Source organism: Atta colombica, unplaced genomic scaffold (assembly GCF_001594045.1).
Source record: "Atta colombica isolate Treedump-2 unplaced genomic scaffold, Acol1.0 scaffold47, whole genome shotgun sequence".
In the NCBI taxonomy this organism is placed as follows: domain Eukaryota; kingdom Metazoa; phylum Arthropoda; class Insecta; order Hymenoptera; family Formicidae; genus Atta; species Atta colombica.
In genome coordinates, this window is record NW_017259536.1 from 3,365,969 (window position 1) to 3,381,796 (window position 15,828).

The following is a 15,828-nucleotide window of genomic DNA, read 5'->3' on the forward strand; positions in this document are numbered from 1 at the left end:
AGAATTTTTTCTTAAAGTTTATCCTGGAAATATGATAATCGTGGGACAACATTGTATTTCAAAGCATTTTTTAATGTAAATCTTTCTTATTTATTAATTAAAACTACAATAAAGTATAAAATAAGTTTGATCAATTTTACTGAAGTGCATGGTAAAAATCTTTAAAATATTGTACAACAACTACCTATACCTATATTTTAGGATAAATGTTAAAAGAAAATTCTCTCCGTGTATGTGTTTTATATTTGTGCAACAGTAACATCGCAAAGAAGTTCTGAAGCGGGGAAAAATCTATGTGAGACAGAAAAAAATACTGTATAGTGTAGAAATCTAATAGTGCAACATAAGTCATAACACAATGCATTTTTTAAAATAATTCTATTTTCAATAATAAAAATACTATAAAATATCATACTTTGAGCATTATAAATTTTACATGTTTTATTAATTTAATTTGTTTTATTAATTTAATTTGTATCTTAATATTATATTCATTTGATAAATCAATGATAACAATGATTATGGCAAAGGTTAATTTGACGAGTTACAACTAAGATAACTGTCCTAATTATTATGCCTGTCTCTATTAGTATGCTTTTGTATTTTGATAATTCATAAAGAAAACGCACAAATAAATAAGAAAAAAATTTTGTTTGTTAAGTTAAATTATTAATGCATACGGTACCGAAGATAATATTTTATTTTTTTGAATATTAAAGTATTTTAAATATTTTTCGAAAGATATGAGAAATTTATGTGAATCCAGTAATACGTATCGTAAGATTTTAAATTTGTCCCTATTAATGTGCTCTATATTGAAGTTGAGAACGTTGTGTTATGAGTGTACTTTGAAATAAATATAATTGAAATGATTTATGTAATATTAACATAAACAATTAGTTTCAATTTATCTGTTTCAGTAACTATATATTAAAATGAGTCAAATGTGGATAGACACACAAATTGGGGGGCACATTAATAGGGCCATCGTCGCTTAGAGGATTCACTAATAGAGACAAAAATATGTTTTCTATTTTTATCAAAAGCATTATAAAGCATTATTAACATTTTTTACATTAAAGAAATATTATAAGAAAAAGAAATAATTGAAAAACCGATATTGCAAGCAGATAAAATTAAAACAATATTTAATAATTCATTCAGTAATAAGCAAATTGGTTGAAAACCATATTAATAAAGACAGTTATCTTGTTTTAATATTCCAAATTGTTGGATGAATTTAAGTTTTATAACACAAATTATATCATTTTTTTTTATGTATTTATGTAGCATGTAGTTTTCCATTATTCGCACTTTAACCAGAAGCCAGAACATTAACATTTATAAATGCGTATGAATTAATAATTCTTATTTAATTCTATATACATAAACATATTTAAAACATATAGTTGTTGTCATACGGTGGATGGATCCCACTCTGTGGACACAGAGACGTTACTACTGTTACAGACTATAAATCGTGTTTGAATATTCCTTGGATCAACAGTCGTAAAATGTTGCATCGGATGAATCCTGATTTTTTGGATGCCGAGTCTGAAAGTTCAAGAAAAACATGCCTGGAGTCATGCATCGTACGTCCGAGAATATCACGAAAAGGAGATAGCAATGGTATATATGCTCTTATATATATATATAAAATTATTGAAAACCAATATTTAGTAATATTTAGTAAAAAATATTTTAACTAAATGCGAAAATTGCAAAATGATAGAGGACTTTTCGACTCAGTTTAGACAGGAATAGAGAGGATATTGATTTTTAATAATGTTTTATTTAAATACTATCAACTTTATAGAAAAACAGCAAGAGATAAAAATTGTTTTTCTTCTAAACTTTTTTCAGAATTACATAAAATCTTTCATCTTATTTCGCTTTAATATAACATCATTTTCGACGAAATCAATGGATAAAAAAATTAATTTTATGTAATTAATTTGTTAATAGATAAATTTAAATAAATCAAAGGGAAGATAAGACAATATAAAAATCACTGCAGATATCGGTGTGCATTACAATATAATATTATAATATTTAGTTTATTATTCACAGTACACACAGTATTATACATAAAACACGTTCACAATTTTATTCTCTTCACAGTGCAAATTGTATACAAAATTATTTAAACAATAAAAACATTAGTAAGATAAAACCACAATAATACTAGTAGTAGAGTGTATCGAAATGCGAAACAATAAAATCACAGATTAAACAAATATACGTCTATATCAAATTAAAAGTTACGTCGAAAAATAAAGTTATGTAAAAAAGAGTCCAAAGTAAGTAAATATAAATGTTAATGTTATGTAAAATTTAGTCAAAGATATAGTCAGAAGACAGATTTATATAATACTGCACATAAAATAACATAAAATATAACATAAAATATATATAAAATAAAATAGTAGAAGACAAAAGTAAAAAAAAAGCGTAATAAACAATAAAAATGTATATCGAAAAATATATGAAACGCGATTATTTAGTCTATAACTTAATAAATTAAATGTATTATTATCACGCACGACGTTCACGCTGGCACTTATTGGAATATATTTCTTTCATTTTATCTTAATTTATTCTTGGAGCTATTTTTGTTCATTGTTTAGATAAATTCAATTAGCGACCGATACTAGATACTCTAAGGCGTGGATAAAATGATATGTTTTTTTTTCTTTCTTCTCCATAAGAATATTTTAGATGCAATGAATATATGTTTTTTTTCTCCTGCGTAAATTTTATATAACATATCAATAATATATCATAATTACATAAATATGATTTATATAACGTCGATAAATATGAAAATAATAAAAAAAACGAGTGCATATTTCTAAATGTCTACTGATATATTGTATTTCTGTTGCTTCTAGAATTGGAAAGAGAAAATGAAAATTGAATCTCAGTTAAGAATTAGTGAATTGTGGAACTGTACCATAGTGCCATTAAATGTGCTATTACATATAGAATCTATTTTATGATTGTTTCTCCTTTTGTAAATTTCTTTTTTTTTTTAATGGCATTAAGTTTGCAAAACAAGGTAGGGAACTTATAAATAAGCGCGCAAAATATAATTATTATAATATTCCATCAGATCAGTTATCAAGTAGTTTAATTGAGAATTATTCAGTTTTCGACCAACGTGATAGTTCTTGATTACTATCAATTATCATGATTTTAAAGAAAAAAAAAAGTAAAAAAGTATATTTGAGATTATTCTTTAGTAAATCAAGTTACTATAGAAATGTCTAATTTTTTTATGAAATTGAAGTTTCGATATTGACATGCAAAATTCTATGATAGATTAACGACATAAAACAAGTAAAAAAAAAAAATGTTGAAAATGTAATCTTTCACGTATAACTTAGTGACAGATAAGGCTCGCGAAGATAAGACTGTACGCTTCTTTGACTAACTACACACAAATCTTATCATAGACTTTTTTTATGCGAATATAATATTTTTAAAAAATAATAATTTTAATGATCACAAAAAAATAATAGGTCGTCGCCATTCTGGAAAGATGTTTACGTGCATAAACTTGCATATAAATTTAATCTCGAAAAGTAAACTGTTACGTCCTGATAACTCCACGAGTCTTCAGATCTTCTTTTCTTTTGTGGAGAAAAATTATTTGCTTTTTCTCTCTTCAATTACGAATAATTTGTGATGTCTTTAGGATAAAGAATCAATAACACGGTCGATCAAATATTGATTTTCAAACGAATTAACTAGTTGATTGCAAGCATCATATAAAAATTATATTAATTATCAATATTCGACATTAATTATCAATATCAAGAAGACGTGCATGCCTAGTGCATGACTCTACAATTTATGAATAAGGCTAATTATTTTTTCAGTTACAAACAAACAATTTTAATCATCCTATTTTTAAGAAATCTTTTCTAATGTACGTTCCAAACAAATTCCATTAGTTATTCCTATGTCTCGAAATCTAAATTCCTAAAAAGAATTATTATGAATTATCACCAAAGATAAACTATTAAAAAACAACGCACCACGTGCGTTCACATATATTATAAGTATACATATATTATAAGAGCCTTTTGCAAAAGCCCTTTCTAAATCACAGTAACATAATGGCTCAGTAGTCGGTCGTTTGAATAACTTAGTTCTCGCAATCGGGAGTAAAATCGCAGTGTCACTTAAAAGATCTCCGACATTTCACAAAGGATCCCTGGTGAGGAATCACCGATTTCGTGAGGACTCCTCATATCAGCTGCCAACCTCGCCTCTTGTTCAAACATAAATAGAAACAGTAAATAATTAGAATTTTTCTCTTAACGACGACCATCTATTATAATTTTCAATTCTCTCTATTTTGCTCACTCTTACCTCAACTTCTCGACAATTACCCTCTTTTTTCTTTTTTTTCTCTTCCTCTTAAAACCGAGGAAGAGACACTCGCTACTTCGAGATACTATTCATATTTTCTTTCCTTATAACCACTCGAAGAACACTTTGAGTAAGTCGCACTTTTTCTTTTCTTATGGTTACTCGAAGCGAACGCTTTAAATAATTCGCATCTTTTCTTTCCTTATAATTACTTGAAGCGGTAGAATGCTTTGAGTAGTTCGCACCTTGTTCTTTTCCTGATTACTCGATATCTTCTATAGAACGCTTCAAGTGATTCGCATCTCTTTCTACTTCCGTGATTACTCGAAGTAGTAAAACTTCGAGTAACTCATATCTCTCCATTTCCAGCCAAATTCAACATTTTCCTCTATGAGAACATTTCATAATCTAAATCCATATCCACCCTTAAATAAAAAAAGAGAGAAATTTTAAATATAGATAGTCAAACGTAATCGGCATCGATTTCTATAGGTCCGATTTCTGGTCAAAAGAATTAAATTCCTTAATCAAAATAAAGGACCAACGGTTACACTGTCTCGGCCGACATAATAGCGCTTAGTATTTGCATTTATCTGCATTGACGACTCGCTCTAATGCTTCCAACTTGTGGCACGTATCCACAGAGCGATAAGCCACAAGATAACGGTGTCAGTTCCGTTTTTTCCTTGCCTTCGTTCTAATTCCCGTTTTCCATTAAATAAAGAATCCTGGGATCTGGATCTAATAAAACATGATCGCATCTTATTTTCGTTCGATGAAGATGCAACTCTTGATTTATTGTTGTGTCTCTGATAAAAAATTTTCTCAGAATTTTTTATATAACTTTTCAGAATTTCTATATAATTTTTCAGAATTTCTATATAATTTTCTCACATTTTTTATACAAATTAGAACACTTCTCAGAAAATTTATATCTTTTCTCAGAATTTTTCATATATGTTAATTATGAAATATCGTAAAAATTCTAAGATTTTTTGTAAGCATAATTTCTGATGAAATGTTATAAAATCTAAAAAATTTTTAAATATTTTTTAAAAATTATGGGATGAGAAATTTCAGAATATTTCAGAATTCACTTGTATAAAAAATTCTGAGAGAACTGTAAACTTCCCGCATATTTCAGAGTATTTCTGAAAAATGTTCCAATTCATATAAAAATTATAAGAAAAATTTTCACTAGGCTATTCCACTACTTCATTAAGACATACACGTAGTTGTAATATTTTATCCAAATTATATAGATATTTGTAATTTTTCAGGTGAACCCTGATGAGACACCCCAAATTTTCGATACTTTATTAAAGAACGTTAAGAAAACTGTAAAAATATTCTTCGATATAAAATTTCGAGGATACAATAATGATTTGCGTATAGATGTTTGTCAATAATACCGAATAAATAACATTTCACAAGTTTAGCAATTAATTAAAACAATTTATGTTATTAACAAGCAAGGATTCGAACCGAAATGAAATTTATGGTCAGAGGCTGTACCCAATTTTCAGTTTCGGTTCCAGTTTCGGTCCTTTTATCGATAACGGTTTCGGTCTTTTTAGTCTTTTTCGATATCGATCGAAAAAATCCGAAATTCAAGCGGTTTTGGTTCTTTTATTGACCATAACTATTTGGATTTAAGTTTTTTTCGATTACGGTATATGATTATCAGTAGAGAAAGGTAATACAACAAGCATAAATTGTATATTTAAGGAAATTCATGTTTATTTTAAGACAATATTGAATTGGAGATATGTAGCACTAAGCAGTATAAGGCCCGTTTCTGGGCCCGTTTCTACAACCAATGCAGTTTAACTTTAATCTCGATTCAACTTAGAGTTCTAGCAGAAGGCTGAGTTATAATCTTAAGACAGTTCTTGTGCGTTATTAAAGACATGACACTTAATTCCAACTCTTAAAACAGTATTTTATGATTAAGATTCAATTCCACAATTCACGATTAACTCTTAATCGTGGTTTAACTTATTCTTTATTTTTTTCCAATTCTAGAATTGAAAAGAGATGAGGAATAAGTTGAACCATAATTAAGAGTACCATAATTAACCGTGAATCGTGGAATTGAGTCTTAATCATAAAATATTGTCTTAAGATTATAAGTCAGTTTCTTCCTGTTAAGACTCTTTCCTTTCTGTTAAGACTCTTACTCTTCATCTTTTTCTAATTCTTAAAAAGATGAAGAGTTAGTTGAATCGAGATTGAAGTTAAACTGCATTGATAGAAACGAGCATGAACATACTAACTCTAAAGTAGTATAAAATAAACAGATCATTTTTTCTTTCTTTGCTGCTGTTTCACTTTTATTATCTTCTGTGACGTCATCTACGTCGACTAAATCAGTGATTTGTAGCGTCACCAATGATTTACAGCTTTTTGATCATTTTCTATAAAATAACATATTATTCTTACATAAACGATCATAATTAAGCAAGGAAATAAGAAAGTAACACTCCCTGTAATATTGCTACTTAAAATCCTTTTCTTCTTTAAGACTCTTCTAAATAGTTGCTGTGGTAGCAATATTGGATCATGACGTCATAAGTGATACGTTAAAGTTTTTTGCATAACATTTGTAAATAAAGAGAATTTATAATGAAAATTAAATAATGAAATTGCTTTAAAACACTTATAAAAATGGGCGAAGACTATCCTTATTTTCCCCTTAATCCCTTCTGAGTCAGTAAATAGTGGCAAAAGAAATGTAACATGAAAATAAGCTACGCATTAAATAAATTTCTCGGTTTTCTCATGCCTTTTACAATTATTTACTAACTGTCATAGGTGTTAAGTCTTCATTTTTACAAGAACCGATCAACCACAGACGAGCATTTCTCTCTCTTTCGATTGTAAAAGAAGAACGCATTGTTCTTGTTGTTCACCATAAGACCGACGTTCAACCGTAGGGATATGTATGGTTATTACATCATAGGTATTTGATGGCTGTAGACTGTAGTCGATGATTGTATTAGGTGTACAACTTTACTTCCGCCGTTTTTTTTCCGAAATTCGAGGCTTTATTGTAAAAAACTGGTTATACATCTATGATTCAAAGTATTGTCCATCGCTGGCACTACTTTCTCCCATCTTTCGGGTAGCGTACGAATCCCGCGTCGAAAAAACTGGTCATCTTTTGAGATCGCTATCCACGAATCGATCCAATTTTTTACTTCTTCATAAGACCGGAAGTGCTGGTCAGCCAGGCCGTGTGTCATTGATCAAAACAAGTGATAGTCAGAGGGAGCAACGTCTGGAGAATACGGCGGGTGGGATAGGACTTCCCATTTCAACGTTTCGAAGTATGTCTTGACCACTTTCGCAATGAGGTCGAGCATTGTCATTCTGCAAAATCACTTTATTGTGTCTCTCGTTGTATTGCGGCCGTTTGTCTTTCAATGCTCGGCTCAAACGCATCAATTGCGTTCGATACCGATCGCCTGTGATTGTTTCAGTCGTTTTAACAGTTCATAATACACTACGCCGAACTGGTCCCACTAAATATAGAGCATGACCTTGGAGCCGTGAATATTCGGTTTGGCCGTCGACGTGGAAGTATGGCTGGGGACTCCCCATGATTTTCTGCGCTTGGGATTATCGTAATGAACCCATTTTTCGTCTCCAGTCACAATGCGATGCAGAAATCCCTTCCGTCTTTCAAGCAGCTGTTCACAAGCAAACAAACGCCGTTCAACATCTCTCGGCTTCAATTCATACGGCACCGAATTTCCTTGTTTCTGAATCATTCCCATGGCTTTGAGGCGTTTTGAAATGGCTTGTTGAGTCACTCCCAATAATCGTGCCAATTCTTCTTGATTTTGACACGAGTCTTGCTCAAGTAATGCCTCCAATTCTGCATCTTCGAAAACTTTCTCTCTTCCACCGCTATGCCGGTCTTCGATGTCAAAATCACCGTTCTTGAAGCGTTGAAACCACTCACGACACCACGTTCTTTCACTAATAGCGGCCTCACTATAAGTATTTGAGAGCATTCGATGAGCCTCAGCCGCAGATTTCTTCATATTGAAGCAAAAAATTAAAACTTCCCGCAAATGACGAGAATTTGGCTCGTAAACTGACATTTTCAATCGAGAATAACTTTATGATGCAGACACAAATCGACTAATGTTTCTATGGGGTTATGTTGACAGATGCCCAAGTTTATTGTATGACGTCTATGATCTATTTATTTCGACCACCACTTACCGCTAAAGCCATCTATAGGAAAACGGCGGAAACAAAGTTGTACACCTAATACATACCGAAGAGGTTAAAAAATCCGAACCGAAAACTGGACTGAAACCTAACCGAAAAACATTTTCGGTCCATTAACCTACATAACATTTCGATCCGATTATCGGTTTCGATTTCGGTCCGGTCCGAGTCCCTATTAGCAAGATTAATTTTTATTACAAATAATAAATTGTAATTTGTGGTACACAACCTGTGTTTTTTTTAACTTTTCATAATTTATTTCTAAAATAAAAATCCTTTTAATTTCTTGTTTTCGAAGTTTGGGAGATTTGTGAGACTTTCAATAATTATCAATTTTATAATTCGCTAATTTTGACATTTTTTTCTTTCTCAATAATTAAATGGTTCAGTAAAAGCATTTATCGATTTCTGCAATACTGAACTTGCTGTTTGCGCTAGTCTTGAAAAATAAAGCAATTTTTACACATTCAGATTTTATTCGATAATTATTCGCTCGATTAGCCCCGATTTCATTGGCAACGGAGATCTTCTATCTAGTACTTGAATTAAATGATCGGGCGCATCTGCTGTTTTCCTGTTGCTGCATTACATCGTTCTCTCTATCTGTTCTTCTTTATTCCGTTAGAAATTACGCAGATCAAAGGAATTACGAACACGAAGGCACAATCATCGATAGAATAAAATTATCGTCCTTCTTATTTTCACAAGAGATTTTATAGATTTATTTCTTTATAAATCGAAAAAGATTGTCTAATATATAAGATGTTCCATAACAATTAATTAATATTTCAGGGATTGAACGAGGATGAAATTTTGAACTAAAAGTTTCTTTGCTAATTTTGGCTCAGACTATTACTTACCGAGTCATTAACAATTAAAGTTGATCAATCAGATCAACACACAGCTGGAATATGCAAGAATGTAATATGCCATGGTACTCCTCACGCTTGCTATGCATTATCCTGATTGAAATTTTATTCTAATTTTTCATGTTAACAAATAAATAAATTAATAAATCAATAAATAGATAGCAAATAAATATGGTCTCAACCAAAATTGGCAAAGGAACTTTTAATTCAAAATTTCATTTTCGTTCATTCCCTATAAATATTAATTAATCGTTATGGGACATACTGTACATACATGATACGGAACAAATAATGTGATATTTGATTGGATAGAATGTCACGGGAATATCTAAATTTTTTAAAATGAAATCTCATTCTAAAAAGTGAAGATTGAACTTTGAAAAAGATTCTTTTCTTATTCTTCAAAATGAGATTCACTCTAAAAGTTTTTTAGAAAATGCATAATGTTAATTTGAAAGTTATATGTTTCGAAGTTGAATGATTCGGTCTTGAAACATTAGATTAAAAAAAATTAAAATTCCACATTTTAGTCATAACACTAACATATTTAACACTAATGATGTTAATAATAAAATTTTACAAGAAATTTTTTACACGAAATTTATCGCAAAAAATGATATAAGAGTGATCGGGAGACCAATTACTATGAGATTTTTGAGAATTCAAAATGTTTCAGATTATGAAAATTGGTTTTTTTTTACTAATGCAAATTATGAAACACATACTCTATTCAGTGACAGCAAAAATCGAAGTAATTATCGATCTGCGTTTTGAAACTTTATTCGAATGAATAATACCGTGAACACAATAGAAGTTATAGCGATCGATATAAAAAATATGGTTGTCTCAAAATATAATTATAAAATTATAGTCACACTGTTAAATCTATAGTGTCAAATTTCACTATCATTTTGGTAAAAAATAACGATATATTTAGTAGGAGCAGTGGCGACTCACATTAGATTAAATTTGACACTATAGACTTAATTATTTTTTATGATAATTTCAATTATTTTATGATTATAATTTTATGATTATAATAACTATAATTATAGTTATTTTAGGTTACCAACTATATACATTTGTTGTTAGAACTATGTACATTACTATTACAGTTACTGTTATTATATTTCATTATATAGCAGTAATAATCATAATTATAATAATATGTAATTGTAGTTACAAATACTAAAAATTTTTCTTTCAATGTTGTTTTTGTAATTTTTACTTCATTTCGAAATACACAATCGACTCCCAGATATGACCTAGAATCAGATGCGAACTGTACTTCCTCTGTGGTTATTGGTGAAAGATTTTACCATTTTTATCGTTAAAGAATTTTTGTGCAAGCGCGTAAAATTTTTCAGTGATCTAATGGAATAACATTGATCCTGTGAATGCACACGGTGTAATAAGTTGGAGTGAAACGTATATTTATTTGATTTATATACATAAATACAGGGTGCGTCACCAAAATCCGGATAAATTTCAATTTAAATTTTCTGCTATATTGTGCCTTCGCCAGAGATAATTGACGTCCTAGAAAGCCGAAAGCCTGATGCTTCTAGTAAACAATCATATTTTCAAAATGGCCGCGATTGAAACCAAGTGCGGATTATAATCGAAGAGTCGCATTCAATGAAAGCCTTCGCGCTGGTCGCTCAGCAACGGAAATAATTCAGTTCTTTGGATACCTGAGATCAACCGTTATGATGTTGTGGCAAAATATATGACTTTAGAATAGTCCAACGAAGTAGTATGCCAGCGAGGAAAAGTCACTCGAAAGAACGCACCCTTGCAGTCATTGAAAGGCTCAAACACTGATTTCGGATGACCCAAGGCAATCGTTGCGAAAATTAGCATTGTGGTGTAAGCGAGCCAACAATGCATCGAATTGCCAAGGAGGATCTTCGATAAAATCGTACACATTAAAGATACACAACAGATGCTCTCTGAGACTGCCAGAACAAGCCAAGTGCTCATCTTAACTGCCATTTTGGCCTCCCAACAGCTAACCCCTAGATTTAAAGCTCTTGGACTACTACCTAGCGTAGTTGAGGTCACAAACAAGTCTCGGCATCCCAATGTGTCATTAAGGACTATTGAGGCAGCATTCGGCATAGCGATACATTACAGTGTACGTGTGATCGAGAATAAAGGCCGTCATTCAAGTTAATGGGGGATATATCGAATAATTGTGCTCTACAAGGATCCCTCAAGTGCCATGTAAAAGATTTTTTTGTAATATTTAATTTTTCATTAAACATTTTTTTTAAAGAAATTGTTTGATTTGTCCGGATTTTGGTGACGCTCTGTATATGTACACACACACACACACATATATATATATATATATATATATATATCTCAAAATGACTCAAAATGACTTTCTAGCCATTTAGAATTTAATATAAATATTATTACTAACATTGTAGTAATAACTACAAAATTGGAGCGTCTAATCACAATTATTATTTCAATTATGTAATTATAGTCATAAATACCGATTACTTATCTCTCAATACACATAACATTTTTATTTTAACGATTTATACGTTTGATAATGTATGTTAAAAAAACTAAGCTAAACTTAACTAAGAATAAAAAATAAATAATATCATTAACAGTAGTTCAATATTATTAAATTTATCACTTTCACCTTCAATAGACATAAAGAAATAAATTCATACATTTTAGAAGAACAAAAAAATTGTACATTTGTGTTTGTTTACACGTCGAACGATACTGTGAGATTGTTTTATTATTAATTTCCCATATAAAAATCGTGTGTCGAGTTGATAAAACAAGTGTAAGACCTAATACAATATAATATAAAAGTTTACAATATAATATAAGTATCCGAAAACATTAAATCTATCTTATAAAACGTTAAATTGTAATACAATCTGGATTTAATCGCAAAATCTCGAAGATTCGCAGTCATTTAATTCGCTGTTGTTAAATGTCAGAACTCGCTCTTCTTCGAATTTTCTCTAATAAAATTGCTTCCGAGTTACATAATTCCCCATTTCTCTGAAATAAGATGCCACACAATCTGATACATCTCGAGAATACTCCTCGGTCTCAAACCCCTGGAGAATTTTCGCGCGAGGCGTGTTTGTATAGGAAGATGTAAAGCTGAAATATTCATCGCTAGATTCAATGACTTCTTCTCGCCAGAACTTTGCAAGTAATATTTAAAAATAATTTTTCCCCTTTTTTCTGTCTCTGTCAATATATGAATAATTTCTGTCTACGTTTTTATTAGATCAATATTATATGCAAGTATCACATTTCTGCAAAAGAATTTATAATGTATCTAGTGATATACAATATTAAAGTGTCACATATAATAAAAAAAGAGGAAGAATGTAACTCCAAGGCTGTTTGCCAAATCTTTACTCTGAATAACAGAATTAATTCATGGATCATGAGTATTCATAATTAATTCTTATCAATAATATATACAGGGTGAAATAATGCCCACTAATTATACAGTGTTATTCTTAATAAAAAACTAAGTCGAAAAGTTTTGTACCATTTTGCAATTTTCGCAATAGTTAACGAGATATTAATTGTTAAATATTGCCAAATAAAAACGGATGAAATCAAATAATTTTGAGATATCTTTCCGTGTTCATTGTGAAAGATTTTTTAAGATTCTTTTTAAAGAAAATCTTATGAGTTCATAAAGATATCTTAAAGCTGCTTTAATCGATTTTAGACATTTTGCTCACAGGGTAACTAAAAAAAAATATTGCAAAAATTGTAAAATGGTAAAAGACTTTTCGTCTCAGTAGTTTATTAGGAACAGCAGCATATATTTAGTGGGCGTTATTTCAGTTACACTCTGTATATCATTAGTTTTTATTTTAAAACCGTTTTAAATAATATATCTTAAAATGTTAATGTCTCTGTGATTGATTTATGATATCTTAAGACATTACTTAAAACGGTCTTAAAATACGTACCGATTCCAGTTCATAACGTAACTCTCTTATTCATAGTAAAGTTTTGGAACGCAACCAAGAAGAAATTTCTCGAGGGAGTAAACTAAATCTAAAGTGTCGGAAGTGAATGCTTTTCAGTACAAGCAGAACAATTAAAAAATAGGTATTATATTCATTCAAACAGTTTATATTTCATAAAAAACGACTGTGCTGAAAAAATATTATCATTCTTATTTTTATTTCATTATATACTGACCAAGAAATTTATTAAATTTTAATACATATATTATTTTAATGATACTAACTAAACATTTACTGTAAATAAATATTTACTCAATAAAAAATTGATAAATTAAATTAATAATTCTTGTGGCAAATAAATATTGTAAATATATATACATAAATATATTTATTTTTAGTACATATCTAGTATTATTTAAATAAATATTTATTAAAATTTAATACATTTCATTTTAATATCACATTCAGAACCATATTTAAAAGCAGAAATTTTATACATTATATGATTTTATACATTTTATGCGATTATACAATAAATAGCATAAAAGGGACAGCTTCTTTTAATGAATAGATTCAGTTTGTACGCTTCAAAAATACATAAAATATAAGTTGCAAACTAATTGAAGAGAGAAAGCTATTACACTTTTACTGAATATTTTAAGTTCATTTACTTAAACTGTGAATCTGTTATCATAGAATAATTTTTCCTATATCAATATGAAGATGCGGAATATATAAATAGAGTTTATAAATTAAAATTGTAGTTAGAAAGCTCTTGAAAAGCATTTATAAAAGTATTTATAAGTAGTTTTAACCATTTATACTAGTTTTTGATATATAAAATTGTCAAGGAGAACATATTTTAAAATTAAAATGTATTATAACGCGCTCATATCATTATCTCACGATAACTAAACGAAGTGAGATGATAACATATAATTAAATATTCAAGTAACCCAAAGATAATGTGACAATTTGATATATATTAATATGGAACTAGGAACATTATGTTTCTTGTAAAATGAACTAATTATAGATTATAATAAACGACCGGCTGTCCATAAATCGCATGTGGATTACATTAAATTTTGTATCGTGGATTACGCATTTTGTATCTTTATGTCTCAAAAACTATTATTCGGAATGAAAAATGGCAAATATTTTAAAACTTAATTTTTCAGGAACTTTTGTTGTGATATTTTAATTTGCGAATTTCGGAATGATTTATAAATTAATAATATTCTTGTATAATCTCTTTTAAATAGCTAAAATATAGCTTTTTGAGTAAATGAAAAAATTTCTTGTTTATATAATGTATATATATTTTGTCGGTAATCGTTATTGGTAATCCCTCTATTCAAAAATACATCAATACATCAAATATCACTTATCTACAATACATAATAAAAAAATTATTATTTTGGAGTTGCTTGTACAAAAAGAAATAAAACATAAACAAAAATATATCTTAAAAGAATCTTTTAGTTCTCTATAATCATTATTGCATAAAAATTGCAAAATTATAAATATTACAAAATTTTAATAACTATAAAATATTCAAATTTTCTAATATTTCCCCAAATAACCTAAAAAAATCCATTTTCTACAAAACTTTGTTTTTAAGTTGTTAGCAAGTTAGTTGTTACTGTAGCAAATTAGCAATTTATATATATTTAGTACTTTTTTTAAGATACTATACGAGATTTTAATTTTTGTTATTATCCACGATCGATCTTTCTGCTATATTTTTCCCGACGAGAAAGATTTTTCGAATCCTCATTTAATGAAAAAAATAAATAAATAAAAAAAAATGTAATCTACGCTGTAGTGTAATCTTATCTCTAAAAATGTAATCTCATAAAGAATTCGAATTAACGTCTTGGAAGTTCCCAGTCGTGTTACATTTCTCCGTAACGGACAAACATCGCGATGATGGTCCCATGAGATACGCGACGATGCGTGCTTACAGGAAGAACCGGAATGAGACAAGATAGAAGACAGAAAGGTGGTCCACAGTGATTCTCTTCTTGCAATTGTCTCGTTTATTCACGATATCGGGGTGTATTAAGGCAATGTGTTGCGCGACGTACCTCCATAATTCATGATACACGAAACAAATACGTGGGCGAGCCCGCGTTAAAGAAAAGCGGCCGGGATAGAAAATTGCTACGAACTTCTCGTGATGTATGAGCGCCGCATTGGAATGAATTATTCATGCCGGGTAAAAAAATATCGGAAAATCGATATTATTACGAGGAAAGCGTTTTCAAATATATCGTAATATCTCACATGTCATGTTACGATAATTAAATGAAGTGATGATGGGTAAACATTCCGATAATTCATTAATGATGCAAATCTGACGCGGT

General features: G+C 29.5%; 1 protein-coding gene across 1 annotated transcript in view; it reads left to right on the top strand.

The window, feature by feature from the left end:
* The window catches only part of LOC108691477 (acyl-CoA synthetase short-chain family member 3, mitochondrial), a 29,235-nt gene that overhangs the window by 761 nt on the left and 12,646 nt on the right, over positions 1–15,828 (top strand). Inside the window, exon 2 of the mRNA XM_018199235.1 lies at positions 1,410–1,629. Coding sequence (XP_018054724.1) covers positions 1,515–1,629 — 115 coding nt within the window. The 5' untranslated portion in view covers positions 1,410–1,514. The remainder of the gene's footprint in view (positions 1–1,409; positions 1,630–15,828) is intronic.